Source organism: Micropterus dolomieu, linkage group LG22, assembly GCF_021292245.1.
Source record: "Micropterus dolomieu isolate WLL.071019.BEF.003 ecotype Adirondacks linkage group LG22, ASM2129224v1, whole genome shotgun sequence".
Taxonomy (NCBI): domain Eukaryota; kingdom Metazoa; phylum Chordata; class Actinopteri; order Centrarchiformes; family Centrarchidae; genus Micropterus; species Micropterus dolomieu.
Window position 1 is genome coordinate 32,506,460 of NC_060171.1, and position 15,901 is coordinate 32,522,360.

General features: G+C 41.8%; 2 protein-coding genes across 2 annotated transcripts in view; both read left to right on the plus strand.

The window, feature by feature from the left end:
• sntb2 (syntrophin, beta 2) overlaps window positions 1-10,247 on the plus strand; it is a 13,537-nt gene extending 3,290 nt beyond the window's left edge. The window contains exons 4-8 of the mRNA XM_046038279.1: window positions 434-576; window positions 2,772-2,968; window positions 5,173-5,363; window positions 6,109-6,242; window positions 6,334-10,247. Coding sequence (XP_045894235.1) covers window positions 434-576; window positions 2,772-2,968; window positions 5,173-5,363; window positions 6,109-6,201 — 624 coding nt within the window. The 3' untranslated portion in view covers window positions 6,202-6,242; window positions 6,334-10,247. The remainder of the gene's footprint in view (window positions 1-433; window positions 577-2,771; window positions 2,969-5,172; window positions 5,364-6,108; window positions 6,243-6,333) is intronic.
• Window positions 10,248-10,666: 419 nt separating this feature from the next.
• Window positions 10,667-15,725, plus strand: vps4a (vacuolar protein sorting 4 homolog A). Its single transcript, XM_046036904.1, has 11 exons — window positions 10,667-10,913; window positions 11,559-11,670; window positions 11,773-11,917; window positions 12,013-12,074; window positions 12,398-12,517; window positions 12,996-13,152; window positions 13,625-13,773; window positions 13,896-13,977; window positions 14,104-14,323; window positions 14,420-14,560; window positions 14,930-15,725. The coding sequence occupies exons 1-11, from the start codon at window positions 10,893-10,895 to the stop codon at window positions 15,029-15,031; spliced, it is 1,311 nt and encodes a 436-aa protein (XP_045892860.1). The 5' UTR covers window positions 10,667-10,892; the 3' UTR covers window positions 15,032-15,725.
• The last annotated feature ends 176 nt before the right edge of the window (window positions 15,726-15,901 follow it).

Sequence of the window (15,901 nt, forward strand, 5' to 3'; positions counted from 1 at the left end):
TATACCTGTACTCTGTTAAACTACATCACTATACCTGTACTCTGTCAAACTACATCACTATACCTGTACTCTGTTAAACTACATCACTATACCTGTACTCTGTCAAACTACATCACTATACCTGTACTCTGTTAAACTACATCACTATATCTGTACTCTGTCAAACTACATCACTATACCTGTACTCTGTCAAACTACATCACTATACCTGTACTCTGTCAAACTACATCACTATACCTGTACTCTGTTAAACTACATCACTATACCTGTACTCTGTTAAACTACATCACTATACCTGTACTCTAAACTAGAGAAAGAAAAAGGCGCTTTAATGCAAGGTGACTAGTGGTCGGTTGATTTGCTAGAATAACTGTAAATGAAGTTATTATAATAAACAATTGTCCTCACATCTCCTCCTGACTTTCTTCTTAAGGTCCAGCTGGAGGGTGGACGGCAGCAGTACAAGCCAGTGGTCATGGCACTGACAGAGAAGGACATCCTGCTGTTTGAATCAGTGCCGTGGAGCAGAGAGTCCTGGGCCATGCCTCTGCTCACACACCCACTGCTAGCCACAAGGTAAGTTAACAGACCGCAGGAGGACTCTGCCAGAATGTTTCAATCTTGCCTGAATGGTTCGCTTCAAGAAATGGCCACATTATGAAAACAGATCAAAAGTTACTCCTTTACAGACTTTGCTTTTTGCTCACAAGAGTTCCCTGTCATCACAATATGTGAAATGTGTTTATCATTTCTTGCATCATGGTACAGATGTTTTATATTTAGTTAATATACATTTCAATCACTTCCATGGCCACAGGTGTATAAAATCAAACACCTAGGCATGCAGACTGCTTCTACTAACATTTGTGAACGATTTAGTCACTTAATGGAGCTCAGTGAATTCAAGCGTGGTACAGTGATAGGTTGCCAAGTCCATTCATGAAATTTCCTCACTACCAAAATATTCCACGGTCAACTGTTTGTGGTATTATAACAAAGTGGAAGTGATTGGGAACAACAGAAGCTCAAGAACAGTGCGTCGAGAGCTTCATGGAATGGGTTTCCATGGCCGAGCAGCTGCATCCAAGCCTTACGTCACCAAGTGCAATGCAAAGCGTCGGATGCAGCGGTGTAAAGCACGCCGCCACTGGACACTAGAACAGTGGAGACGTGTTCTCTGGAGTGACGAATCATGCTTCTGTCTGGTAGTCTGATGGACGAGTCTGAGTTTGGCGCTTCCAGGAGAACGGTACTTGCCTGACTGCATTGTGCCAAGTGTTAGTTTGATGGAGGGGGGATTATGGTGTGGGGTTATTTTTCAGGGGTCGGGCTTGGCCCCTTAGTTCCAGTGAAAGGAACTGTTAATGCTTCAGCATACCAAGACATTTTGGACAATTTCATGCTCCCAACTTTGGGGAAACAGTTTGGGGATGTCCCCTTCCGGTTCCAACATGACTGTGCACCAGTGCACAAAGGAAAGTCCATAAAGACATGGATGAGCGAGTTTGGTGTGGAGGACTTGACTGCAACCCGATAGAACACCTTTGGTATGAATTAGAGCAGAGACTGCGAGCCAGGCCTTCTCATCCAACATCTGTGCCTGACCTCACAAATGAGCTTCTAGAAGAATTGTCAAAAATTCCTATGAACACACTCCTAAACCTTGTGGACAGCCTTCCAGGAAGAGTTGAAGCTGTTATAGCTGCAAAGGTTTGGCCAACTCCATATTAAACCCTACGGATTAAGAATGGGGTGTCATTAACCTTCATGTGCATGTAAAGGCAGGTGACCCAAAACATTTTGGCAACATAGTGTATGTTCAACAATCTGTAATTTATGGTAAGTCCCTAGAAGCTTACTGTTACTCCCACTGAATGAGTGAAACCTGTTCAGAGAGAAGTTTCACAACACAAATGCCAATAACTACTTCATCCTATTCAGGAAATTACATAGTCAGTGTTCTAGGTCTTACACTTTGGAGACCAGGATCTCTTGCCAACTTGAATTAACAGTTTATTTAAATGTTTTTATTCTTTATTTAAACAGATGATCTCATTAAGATCAGGATGTATTTTTTTGTGCCCTGTGCACATATACAGTTTAAGCACAGACAGACCCACAGATAATTCACAGATATACATTATACATTTCCATACACATTCACAGATTAATTAAGAAAAAGTATTTACAGGTAGTTTATTGCAAATACATAGTACAACCTTACAAGTAAATTAAGCACAACCAGTGTGAACAAGAGGTACAACTAATCTTAAAACATCCTTTGACTTGATTTTGTAAGTACTGTATTTAAATGTAACCAGAGAGCAGGGGTACCTGGGTAGTTTTTGCAGTAGAGCCTTATAAAATAAACAACATACAATGCCACTCCCTTCTGTTTGTTAAGGAGGACCATCCCACCTTTTCATATAGTATGCAATGGTGAGTTTCACCTGTGATGAAGCGTAGTGTACTGTGATACACGGAGTCAAGAGGCTTTAAGGTGGAGGGACAAGCATGCATATATACAATATCATTGTAATCAAGCGCAGCCAGAATTGTAGATTGTACAATGGTCTTCTGACTAGCAGAAAGTTCCTCAAATCGTAATATCTGCCAAAATAATTGCAATGTGATTTTTACCTTATCGTGCAGCCCCAGTGAGCGTAAGAGGAGCAAAGCAATTTCAACTGGGAGTCTTCAGTGCAGATTAACAATGTGAGTTGCCTTTTAAAATGTTAAATGGATCTGTATTTATTTATCTCTCCCTCCAGACTGGTTCATTCTGGCAACGCCCGGGGTTCTCCAGCTCAGGGTTCGGACCTGGTGTTCGCCACACGGACGGGCACAGGGCGGGGCATCGAGTCCCACGTCTTCCGAGTGGAGACCCATTGGGATCTGTCTTCGTGGACGCGAGCCCTTGTGCAGGGGGCACACGCTGCCGCCGAGCTCATCAAAGAAGTCTCCATTGGTGAGTGTGGGTGTGCAATAGGTCATTTGTCTGGAGTAAGAGCTTGAAGTCGGCACCAAAATTCCCTGTGGAGACTGGTCTTCTTAAAATGCATCTAGACAAACATGTATGTTCAGAAATGTTTGCATGGCTGTTCTTTTATACCTTTATGTACAACGTTTTCTAACAGGTGTTGAAACCTGCCTCCTACTGTACAGGTACCTCACAATTGTATCAGAGTATTTTGATTTTATACTAGTTTATGCTTCTACTCCACTACATTTTAGAAAAATACATAGTACGTTTTACTCCACTCCATTTATCTGACAGCAATAGTTACAATAGTAAAACAGACTTTGTAGTCTCTAAGACAAAGGATTATTACAGTTTGATAAAATTGAATCTGTTTTTTAAGACAGACATAAACACTTGCTATGGATTGGCATTTGTTGAAGAGGGATCTCCAATCACACAAATCCCCCGTTTAAATGTTGTCAACTTATTAAGCGGATGTGTAATCATTGATCAAGGCTCCCAGTGTGGTATGAGCTGAGTGTGGCTATGAGATTTTAAAGTCAGTGAATCAGTAAATTAAAACGATGCTAATTTCTTCCCGTAGAGTCTACGATTTTCTACGATTTTTAATAAATCTGTGAGTGAGCATAGTGACGACAGCTGATTCTGAGGACAGTGACGGCCGAGCGTTGCTCTTTGTGATGAACCCACAGAGCATTATCACCATCTCTGCAGTTCGCCTTAGCTCTAGTGAGGTTTTTAGCATCTTTCAGTTCACAGTTTTGGTTTTCTGGCTCGCAACATTGCCGTTTTGGTTCAGTCTCACCGCTCTTATCAGCATCATTTCCTGCAGCAGCGGGCAGCTGTTTTCAGTGAAAAAGCTCCCACTGTTCAATACCTGCCCGGCACCAAACAGCAGACAGACAAATAGTGGAGTGTGTAGCAGCTGAAGAGCCAGATATTTCCCTCAGGAGTTGGTGGAGGTCATAACAGAGCTAAAAGGAGAGTCAATATTGGAAACAAATGAATGCTGATCTTGCTTTGTACCTGCTGAATGTGTAAATAGGGAACTGTCTGCTGGTTCGGGCTGTCAACTTAGAAAGTGATGTCGTGTTTACAGCCTTTTCCCCCTGCCTCCAAGTTGCTAAAAAATCCATAATTGCAAGTTTAAGTAAAGAATCTTAATACTTCTTGCACCACTAATGACATCTAACCTGTAATTTAACAGGAAAAGTGGATCAGACGTGAGCCAAAATGCTATGGGGAATTCATGCACTGATGTTTAAAAAGATATCTATTGTTGAGTTAAATCTGATAATCCTTCTTGATATAGATTTAAGATAATCTCAGGTGTTGATGTTTATTTTTGTCCACAGGAAACACTATATAAAGTACAACACCGCAGACTAACAACCTCCACCGTGTATGGATGTATGTGCTTGTTTTATACACTGTGTATGCGGCTTGTGTCAGTATACACAGGTTAGCAGCAGCGGCGTAGTAGAGTGAGTAAGCACACCTTTAACCAGAGGATGTGGGTTGACCTTTGTGCATGAAATCATTATGCTAACAAGTGAATGTCAAGTGGAAGTTAGTTAGAAAGCAGATTTGTTTACAAACTAAACACTATATAACGCTAAGATAGGCCTTTAAATGCCAATAGATGGCTGTGACAGGAAGCTCCTGACAGCAACTGGCTGCTGCAGCCCAGAAAGAGCAGCTCTGTGTCGGAAAAGCAGAAGTGGGAGTCAGCAGAGGGGAATGTTTTCACTCTGTGCAGAACAATAGTTGGCTGTCGGAGCAGCATTGGAAAGCCCCCCCCCCTTCCCTGTCCTGCTGCTGCACAAACGCACAGTTGTGCAGGAACGTTCAAGCCAGTCAAGTTACAGTAATACACATGAAAATGCTTTCGTATCAAATGACCTCACTGTTAAAGCAGCACCAGGCAAGACTTTTATATAAAAGATAACATTTGTCTTGGAACATCCCACTCCAGATGCTCTAGGTTAACTTTGTCGGTGTAAGTTATTAAATAGGAGACAGAAAGTGTCACTGTTGGGGCTTGTGTTAATAAAGTTTGTCTTTTACCAACATGTATACAAGCAGTACATTACTCGGACTTGCACTCACCCACTGGGACATTGCTCACCCTCCACTCACCCATACACCTGCTATTCTTCAGCTCTTTTGTCTGTCGTTCCCTCTTCCAGGTTGCACGTTGAACAGACAGGATGTTCGTCTGACCCTGCACTATGAGAAGGGCTTCACTGTGACGAGGGAGCCAGTAGATCCAGCCGGGGGCGCTGTGCTCTACAGATACCCCTATGAGAAACTCAAAATGTCTGCCGATGATGGAATACGCAACCTTTATCTTGACTTTGGGGGACCAGAAGGAGAAATGGTAAGTTAAGACAACGCAGGGGAAAGACTGGTAAAACTGTAATTTGTCAAAGGCTGTCACATCACTTTTCACCATTTTATACCCCTTCCAGGGAGCAATTGGATTAGTTTGGTATGTGACACAAAGTCATTCTCTTTAAGCCTGAGGCGATGTCCTCAAATTGGAACCAGGAAATGTTTTTTTAGCTTGATGAGTAGCTTAAATTATTAATTGAATATATAATTTTATTTATCAATCAGCTCATAGTTTTGGAGGAGGTATGTCTCAGTTATTACATGATTTCCTAAGCTTGATTGCAGCTTGTGTCATTTAACCCATAAATTTACTTGTATGTAGCCTTGTGTTGAATTAAAACGCTCTAACCTTGTATTTTGGTGATGTGCAACTAATAAGTCATTCCACTGACTCTCATACTACTAATACTGTGTCATTTCATTATCCTTGAAATATTGGAAAACAACATTAGATGCAGCAACATAGCCATCACTTTAGCATTTACTGAACTGATACATTCCCATTAAAGAAGAGCTTGGACTTCCACCGTCTCTGGCAGTCAGAAAGATACTATACTTTAAGTGATCTGCGTTTCAGCAAATGCAGCGGGGTCAGATATCTCAGTACAGATTATTACAACCGAGTTTTACCCTAATTTATATCCTTGTGTTTTTTTTCCCGTCACATCTTCCTTGCTGTTTGTTTCCTTTACCCTTTCCTACCTCACTCCCTCTCTCCGTCCATCCTCCAGGTATTTGACCTCCACTCAGGTCCAAAGCCGGTGGTGTTTGTCCTCCACTCTTTCCTGTCAGCCAAGCTCACTCGTATGGGCCTGCTGACGTGAAACAACCAACAACAGCAGCGTGGACGAGAGGGCGGGCCCAGGTACGCCGAGGAGTGGGAAGACCCTCCCAAAAGGCTGATACTTAGGGTTGATTTTTATTTTTACATTATCATTTCATTTTTGTTTTTTCAGTTTCTCCATTCACAACCGAAGTTAGGCCTGGGGCGGCGCTGCAAGGAAGATTTAACCCATGAGTCGTATTGTTGATTGTCTCAGAAATGTGCCTTGTCTTCCAACTTCTCCTCGGCCTCTTGCAATCATTTCTATTGCAAAGTCAGGTAAAAAAACGTGGCACTTTGCTTGAAGTCATGAAGTGTTAGGAGGCAGTTACAAAACGCAAAAAATAGCTATTAACAATCTCATAACATTCCATGTGATAATGTATTTAATTCCATTATGATGAAAGAACAAACTAAAAACGCAAGCTAAGATGCTGTGATGTGCTTGTGAGATTCCATTACCAGTGCACTTCAAGCAAAGGGTTACTGAAAGGAAGGATTTTTTTAGACAATTGGTAAATGTTCTCTCTTTTAACTCTATGCCTATCATTCCATGACAGCCTTCCAGTGTATCTTTTTAACGTATTTGTTTGTCTTTGTTTCGATGTGAGTGAGAGAAGCTGTTTTAGAGTCAGAATGCAGTTAATAGAGCAGAGATTGCGTGAATGAAGAAAGCTCTCTGTGTTGGTGTGTGTGTGTGTGTGTGTGTGTGTGTGTGTGTGTGTCTATACTGCACGCTTTTGTTGGCTTGATAGTGTGCCTGCTGTCTCACCTTTTAGCACGTTATCCCAAACTACTGTTGTAATCAGGATTGCCAACTGTGCCTTTTTACTTGTAGTCAAAGACACTCTTTGTAATGTTTCCTTTTTTATTTCACACAATAAGAGAATTTTAAGCTTTCCACATGCGCAAGCAATAGTATTACTCTTATAGTGTAAATCATGTTACTTTGTTTTTATGTTGTTTGTTTTTAACGTCAGTGTATATGATAGCATGACTTCCTGACATTGAACTCTGCATCAGATGATGATATATGACATGGCCGTGTGTCACCTCCCCTTCTTGACCTACACTACCACATTGTCTCCATCTCAAAATCATCGCATTCCACTTTGCTTGAGATTACTCATCTCTTGTTACCATTCCTACAGCATCACTTCTCTGGCTAAAGACTAGGTAACAATGTATTTTAATAATCTGAACTGTGGCGGTCAAAGGCATCTCACCTCCTGTGAACCCCTGCAGTAGAGAAGTTACTGAACACATCCGATTTTTAGCTTATTACAGTCTTTTTCTCACATTTTAGTGTCAGAAAGATTATGAAAGTTTGAGAAAATAATATTTACTCAAGGTCCACTTACTAGCTTTCTTTTGAAGCTTTCAGACGCATCTCATGCTCAGTTGTCATAGAGGTAACTCAGCTGTGATCACGTTAAGCATGGAACTTAACTCACATGATAATAGGTGTTTGTATTTTGGGAGAGTTGGTCACCCCTTCTCTGTTTGAAGTTGGTTTCTGCTGGTCTCCTTTCTCCGGCCGTCCACTGACTCCCGGTCGATGACCTATAACCCATTTCCAGTTGATGCTGTGAATGAGTTTGGTCAAGGCCCGGGGAAAAAAGAAAATTTTATTTTACTCCGTTTTCCTGTGATAACGGGATAATTATCTTGTGATCTCGAGATAACGACTGTTGTTTTCTCGTGATAAAAAGATAATTTTCTCGTGATAAAGAGATAACAAAACAGTAGTTTAACACGGGGGTTGGCAGGAACGTTTCTTAATGGTAATTTCAAGGTGGTTTTAGTGTCACTGATTAGCTTTTTCATATTCCTCTTCATCAAAGTTGTTATAAAGATGACTGATTCACAAGCTCACAATTAATCACGTGCTGGATTGTGCGCATCGAAAATTGTTGTAAAGAAACGCACCTGCCGACCCCTAATATGAGCTACGGTTCGTTATCTCGAGATCACAAGAAAATTATCCCGTTATCACGAGCAAACAACATTCGTTATCTCAAGATCATGAAATAATTATCTCGTTATCACGGGAAAACGGAGTAAAGTAAAAATATGAATCGATGGCGGCTTAGGGCTTCCATACTAATGAGCCGACTGGGGATTGAAAATGTTATCTGCTGAGTAAGACTCATTTATTGAGAGATTTTCTCCTACTTACGGTGAAGTGTAGGAGTAACCTTTAAGTTCAGCTCTCATGTGATCACATGTTTGATCACATATATGTACAGAGCAGACATAGCCAATCAGAGACAAGAATTCATCTTACATCTGGCGTACTGTTCCGTTTTTTTACAAACATTCCTAACTCTGTGATACAGTATGTTGTTCTGTTAGAACTTAATTTTAATCTTAAAAGCCCATTTTATTTGTGTCAACACATTCATATCTCCAGTAGCAAATAACATGTGAAATATACAACAACACAATATTTATTAGAATATTAGAATAGAATATATTAAAAGGGATGAGATAAGAGGGAATTGGCTGTAATCGAACAAAAGAAAAATAAACTTCAGTAAAGAAATGTTGTTGCATGGTACATGAGGTACATCAGAAAAAAACAAAAATAAATATTCAAATCAAATGCTAATAGCAGGATAAAGAACTATTCTGAATGCGACATGTGAACATATTATTCATCACGAAACATGTCTAAAGGTGTTGCTCGGTTTCTGTGCTGCAACCGTCGAATCCACTCTTAACCAACTTTAGAGACATCTGCAGTCTGTTTCCGGTATTCATTCAGTCCTCACTGTTCTAACAATGTAGTGTGAGTGAGGTCACATGATGACAACTGAGATGCAGTTGCAAGCTCTGTGCAAAAGCTAGTGAAAAGTCCGAGAGTTAAGGTTATTTGTCAAACAAGCTCAAGAATGAACTTTCAAGTGCTTAAGAAACCTTTTTGGAACTAAAATCCCATTGCAGACCTTATGGTTTCTGTCAATCAGTAACATCCAAACAACCAATTGTTTATTTATTTATTTCACACAGGCCAGTACCCCTAAATTTGGTAAATTTTTGGCACTAAAATCGATGGTGAGTTGAAGTTCGCTAAACCAATTACAGTCTTCCCTTCAGTTTGTCTGCTCAGTCCAGTGCCTGTATTGAGACTTGACTCTTTAATGAGTTCAACGTGACTGTAATTGACACATTTTCATAACCTTTATTTGGTCCATGGTACATGTTGCTAAAGTGACCCTTCAGTAGAAGTCTCTGTGTTCTTTTGGGTCTCAAACAATGCAGCATTGTGTCCACTGACCATGCAACATAGGAACACAAGGTAACCCTTCTGTCCTCAGACAGGGAGCGCAGTCAGAATGGCCTCTTTTCTGTTTTAAATTCTGTCGTCTTTGTGATGATTTGGCTTTTTTATAAACGTGAAAATGTGTAACCATATATTCCTCTGGCTGTATAGCTCTTTTTCATGTATAGTTAATGAGTGGCTGTGTTAAAGGAGAAGCAGACTTTGCTTCCCTTAAAACATTGTGTATGTGGGAGGTTTGGGTTATATTTGGCCTGACATAAAGGCTGGCTTCTGCAACATTTAAAGCAATAGTAAAGTGTTGCACGCCATCATCCTACTGTTTCACCACACTTTTCATTTTGTGTTCTCTAACCCACTGAACAGATCTGATTGTCTGAAGTTAGTAAACCTTCAACAAGCTACAGGCCGTCCCTCTTTGAGCTTGATGCACTAACCTATCAAACCCCTGTAAACCTGTGAATGTACACCTCCTCTCTTCTTCCAGATTATTGTTTTTCAAATCCTTTCTCTTTATGTTCTGAAATTGTGGCTATCCTGTCTATGCAAAGCAATGCTTCAAAGAAGGGGTTTTTGAACCAAAGGTAATATCTGTGGCAGCTTGCGTCCAACACAATCACTGAACTGTCACAAGAGTATAAAGTGCTGCTGCAACAACCTGTCATATGCAAAGTATTTTAGACTTCCAAGATATGGTAAACAATGTATAATAGCAATGTAGTAATCTCAATGTAAATACCTACCAATAAAACTGTTACAAATTACATAAATTGATGTGTGGTTTTTGTGAAGATTGTGGCTGTACGAGATCTTCTTTATTATTTTATGCATTGACTGTTTGTTTGTTTTTTCCCGTTGGGGTGCGCTGTTAAAATGTGTATAGACTTTTTATGGGCCTATGTGTGTTTTTCCAAATATGTGTGTAGTTCTGCCACCAATATGACCGCTAGGTGGCGCGTCAGCAGTCCCTGGAAGCGCTGCCATTGTTGTTACCATTCATCCAGCTGTAAGTTTGAGACATACGACGGGAAAATATTTTATAAAATATATAATTTAGCAAAGATCTTATCCATACCATATTCTTGATTAGATTGCCGAATCGTGTGTATTCTGTCAGTTTTACTGCACAATGCTTGTCATTCGCTGTTATATTTTGAAAGTTTGAACCGGAAGTTATCTTCGTGTCATCAAGCTTGTCGGGAAACGCAGTGTTGTTGCTGTGGTTTTTGTTGGGGCTAGGCAGAGCTGTCATATTTGCTAGCGAACGTATTAACCACTCTCTTGTCATGTCAAGAGCAATCTGTCCCCTCACAACACAGGGCTGGTAACGAGTTCATTTCTTCACATATCCACCTTTGGATACGGTCAGAGGACAGAAATCTGGGCGGAGAGCAGAAGAGTGAGATGAAATGACAACGTCAACATTACAGGTAGGCTAACTTACTATTAGCTGGCTAACGTTAGCTTGCTGCAAGTGGACATAACTTGGCCGATTAGACAGCAGCTGAAATGCAAGCTAACTGGCTAGCAGAACAGCTGACGCTAAAGCCGCTAACATTGTTAGCAAGCCAGTTTAGTAAGCCGAGCTTGCGAACAGTGCTTCCGTAACTTAATTGTCTTGAAAATAACATGATTTGCTGTACTAAGTTAGCTAACTGCATAATATAAGAACAATAATATTAACCAATTGTAGTGTGGGTTATGAATGTGTGAATTGCTAACTGACGTTAAACCGCTGCTGGAGAATGTCTCTCGGTTGCTGGGCTGTGGCCGTGCTCTGCTCGCAGACAGTTAACAATATGAGAAAACAAAGGTTTACGTTATGGAACACGTTAGTTTAGTCATTGCCATACAAATAGCACAGTGCATGTTGTAGAGTCAGAGAATGTGATGGGGTCATATTGTATGGCATGTTGGGGTTATAACTTGTGCTTTGTTATGGTTGAAGCTCCAGTGTTGACATGAGCCGACTGATATGATGATGACTAACATTCCCTGCCTCTATTTCTGTGCCTTCACCCCCAATCCGTCTTCTGCCTCTGTGTTCTGATTACATTCCTCTGCATCTGTTGCAGAAAGCGATTGATCTTGTGACTAAAGCCACAGAGGAAGACAAGGCAAAGAATTATGAGGAGGCCTTGCGCCTGTATCAGCATGCTGTGGAGTATTTCCTACATGCCATCAAATGTGAGTACTGCACTCTGACAGGTAGTTGAACTACCCTTCTGTTGGTACAGACATTGGTGGCTTTCATTCACATTTCTGTCTGGAATTTCATCTATCCTTCAGATGAGGCCCACAGTGACAAGGCAAAGGAGAGTATACGAGCAAAGTGTATGCAGTACCTGGACCGAGCGGAGAAACTTAAGGACTATCTGAAAAATAAAGACAAACAGGGCAAGAAGCCTGTCAAGGAGGCACAGAGCAATGACAAGTATGCTGTCCGTCTTCTTCCCTCTCAGAAAGCAACAAGTCTGTGGGCTTTACTGTACTAGTGTCAACCTCTCTGTGTGTTTGTGTCTGGTCTAGGAGTGATAGCGACAGCGAGGGGGAAAATCCAGAGAAGAAGAAACTGCAGGAGCAACTTATGGGTCTGTAAATGTGCAGGGGTGCAATAAGTCCTCCCAGGGGAATTAAGCCAGTTGATATGATGTTTATGTGATATTAGATCAGCATGGTCTGAGCATAATTGAATAACAATGCTTCCAAAGAGGAATATCTTCACCTGGGGTGATTCTAATGAGACATTTTGATCAATGTAACTTTTTCTTAGTAGTGGTCCTCTTTGGGTTCAGTTTTGAGGTCTTATTTGTGCCAGGACTGCAGATGTTCAATCACCTTTTAAAGTATTTCATCTGTCTTCATTTTAAGGGTGGCGTTGTCACTCTTATTCATGCTCTGCCTGTGTGTCCAGGTGCCATTATAATGGAGAAGCCTAATGTCAGGTGGAACGACGTGGCTGGACTGGAGGGCGCTAAGGAAGCTCTTAAAGAAGCTGTCATCCTGCCCATCAAATTCCCTCACCTCTTTACAGGTACTGTGGGATCTTCCATCGATAACTCTGTTTACAGCCACTAGTTATATTACACATTTTTAGACGTGCTTGAAGCTAACATGAAGTTAGTACATTGTCAATAATATAATAATGTGATAAGTAAATGTAAAGATGAAACAATAAATTGATCTATTAGCAACACAATTTAGTTATCATAATTTATTAAGCAAAAACACCAAACATTCTCCAGCCCTAGTTCAGTATCACTGCTTAGATGAAAAGTCACTTTAGATGTTTTGAAATGACTATCATTTTGGCATTACCTCTGTAATGGATGTTGTGCTGCTCCTCTTTTAGGAAAAGATTTCCATCCTCGTTGTTTGGCTGTTAGCTGGTACAGCAGTGAATGTTATCATGTTGACTCCCATGCCTGTTTTAGTTAGGCATTTCCCTACTAATTTGTACCATAGTATGACATCATATGATCAGCATCACCTCTGGTCTCTTGTGTTCTCAGGCAAGCGGACTCCGTGGAGAGGCATCCTGCTGTTCGGCCCTCCGGGGACAGGGAAGTCGTACCTGGCTAAGGCCGTGGCCACTGAGGCCAATAACTCCACCTTCTTCTCTGTCTCCTCCTCAGACCTCATGTCCAAATGGCTCGGAGAGAGTGAGAAGTACGTCTCTTCCTCGCCCCAGGCTCATGTTCAGAAATAGCTCCAACAGTACAGAGACATTTTCACAGTTCCAAGACAATAATCCATTATTTAGGTAGAGTAAATGCAATAGCTACATAGCCTACCCAAAATATTTTTCAAAAACCAACCTGTCCAAGAGCAGAAACGTCACATCAGTGTCTGCCCTCAGTCCCTTCTCTCAGCACTTGCCAACAAGGAAAAACTACAGTAGTAGCTATCATCTATCTTAATCAGTAATGTGTCCTCGCGCTTAGTCTTTAATATCCTCTGAGTGGCAATTGTGCTACAGCACAAAACATATAGGCACATAAAAACCAATTAGATAACAAAAGCATGTCAATAACTGTGTTCCAACAATTGTCATGAAAAATAATATACTGCACATCCCCATGTCCCCGCTCTTTGTGTCGCTCTCTGTCTCATTTTCCCCGTCTCCCCCTGTGTCTCCCAGGTTGGTGAAGAACTTATTTGACCTGGCTCGCCAGCACAAACCGTCAATCATCTTCATCGATGAGGTGGACTCGCTGTGCGGCTCCAGGAACGAGAACGAGAGCGAGGCCGCCCGTCGCATCAAGACAGAGTTCCTGGTCCAGATGCAGGGTGAGCCGAATGACAACAATCAGTCGTCTTAAATGTGCAAATCCAAAACCCTGCCTGGACACTGAGGGAAGCAGGAAGTGCTCAGATACATACACGTAGACTGAAGCTCTCTGGTTTTGTAGGTGTGGGAAACAACAATGATGGTATCTTGGTGCTGGGAGCCACCAACATCCCCTGGGTGTTAGACGCTGCCATCCGTAGAAGGTCAGAGCTCACTTCAGTACGCCACCGTTAAATGTGTTCATCTTGCCATGAGTTTGTTTTACTTTATGTTTGGGGGGGGGGTCATTCAAATAACTGATTGGATCTTGTCCTCTTGTTGTGTGTCAGATTTGAGAAGCGTATCTACATCCCTCTCCCGGAGGAGCAAGCTCGGGCGCAGATGTTTCGTCTCCATCTGGGCAACACGCCGCACAGCCTGAGCGAGGCCGACCTGCGGCAGCTCGCCCGCAAAACAGACGGCTACTCTGGCGCCGACATCAGCATCATCGTCCGTGATGCTCTCATGCAGCCTGTTAGGAAGGTCCAGTCCGCCACGCACTTCAAAAAGGTGACACCATTAGACACACAAGAGGGGGGAAAAAAGAAGCCCAGGTCAGGCCAGTTCATCATTCTCCCTTTATTACTCTTGTTCGTACTCCTTCAGGTTCGCGGGCCATCCCGAAGCAACAACCAGGTGATGGTGGATGATCTCTTGACCCCTTGTTCCCCTGGCGACCCTGCAGCCATAGAGATGACCTGGATGGATGTGCCTAGTGATAAGCTACTGGAGCCCATAGTCTGCATGGTGAGACTACTACTCAGAAATGACCATCTGTTCCTAAAACAGTGCTGTAAGCTCTTCATTTCAGACCTCCATTCTTCCACATAGTAACAACTAGACAAGAAAATAGCCTTTTTAATGGGACTGTTCATCCTTTAGCTTAATACCTAATTGTATAATCTGTTGTTTTATCTTTTAATTATTTGATTCTATTTCATTTTCTTTGTCTGTGAAACACTTTGTGTTTGCTTGCCATATTATAACGTGGTCCAAAGTAACAGAATTCAAACTGTGGAAATCAGGCAGGTGGTTAGCTCAGAAACTGAATATAAAAACCCAACATTACACCCAATGTTAAAACAAAAATGACTCGTATCTCTCCCTCCTCTGCAGTCGGACATGCTGCGGTCTCTGTCCACCACCCGTCCCACAGTCAACACTGAAGATCTGCTCAAGGTCAAAAAGTTCACAGATGACTTTGGGATGGAGGGCTGAGAGACAGAGCCCCACCCCACCCTACCTCTCCCCAGGCCACCAGAAGGGTCAAATTGCTCCCAACAGCAGCCCTCCCCTCCGCCTCCCCCTGCTGTACCATCCCGTAGGCTTTCATCTCTCAACTGAGCGCTTGGTTCACTGCCTCTCGTGGATTTCAAAATAAATGTCTGGTCTGTTCGAACAAAGAAAGAAAGCTTGTATTTCTTACTTCGAACAATCCAGTACTTTTGAATCCTTGCAGGAAGTTGACCAAAGGCTACAATAGAGAAAGTGTTGGTGTTATTTGGTAGTTGGACAATAGAGCCCATGACTTTTCCCCAATTTCAGACAACTTTTGGTTACACAGCAGCCGCTACAGTGTATTCACTACAAGAACATTTCATCTAACCTGCATTGATGTGAGGAAAGCTGCATTTGAATCATGAAGTGCACCAAGTTTGTCCCTCTCTGAGCCGACTCTGTCTGACTGAAGGACTGTACATTTTGTTGCCATTGTGCACTTTGCTTTGGATCGCAATGAAGGACAGTCATGTTTGACGAAGGAACAATAGAGGAAGAAAGTTCTCCTGCCAGGCATGCAAGTGTGTGAATGCATCCAAGTGTTTTTATTAAACTTGTGTGTCTTTTAATGTACATGTCTACATGTTAAGAGCCCTGTTATTTTGTTATTTAATGAAGAGTTAAATTAAGTGATCATCACTGCCTCAGTGTCCCTCTGCAGTGTCTGCCTGTACCTCTGCTAACAGCAGTCTGAGCGAGGCATTCATCTTCAATATTTATGATACAAGAGATGTGCTTGATTGCAGCCAAACACTGAATTTCTTTAATCCAGAGTTTTACCCTGTAGTTTCTCCTGAGAAAACCCAACAA

Excerpts from the sequence above, each read along its gene's own strand:
- vps4a (XM_046036904.1), top strand. The coding sequence starts at position 10,893 with ATGACAACGTCAACATTACAG. Across the intron at positions 11,671-11,772 it reads TTTCCTACATGCCATCAAAT|ATGAGGCCCACAGTGACAAG; the intron begins GTGAGTACTGCA and ends TCTATCCTTCAG. Across the intron at positions 12,075-12,397 it reads ACTGCAGGAGCAACTTATGG|GTGCCATTATAATGGAGAAG; the intron begins GTCTGTAAATGT and ends CTGTGTGTCCAG.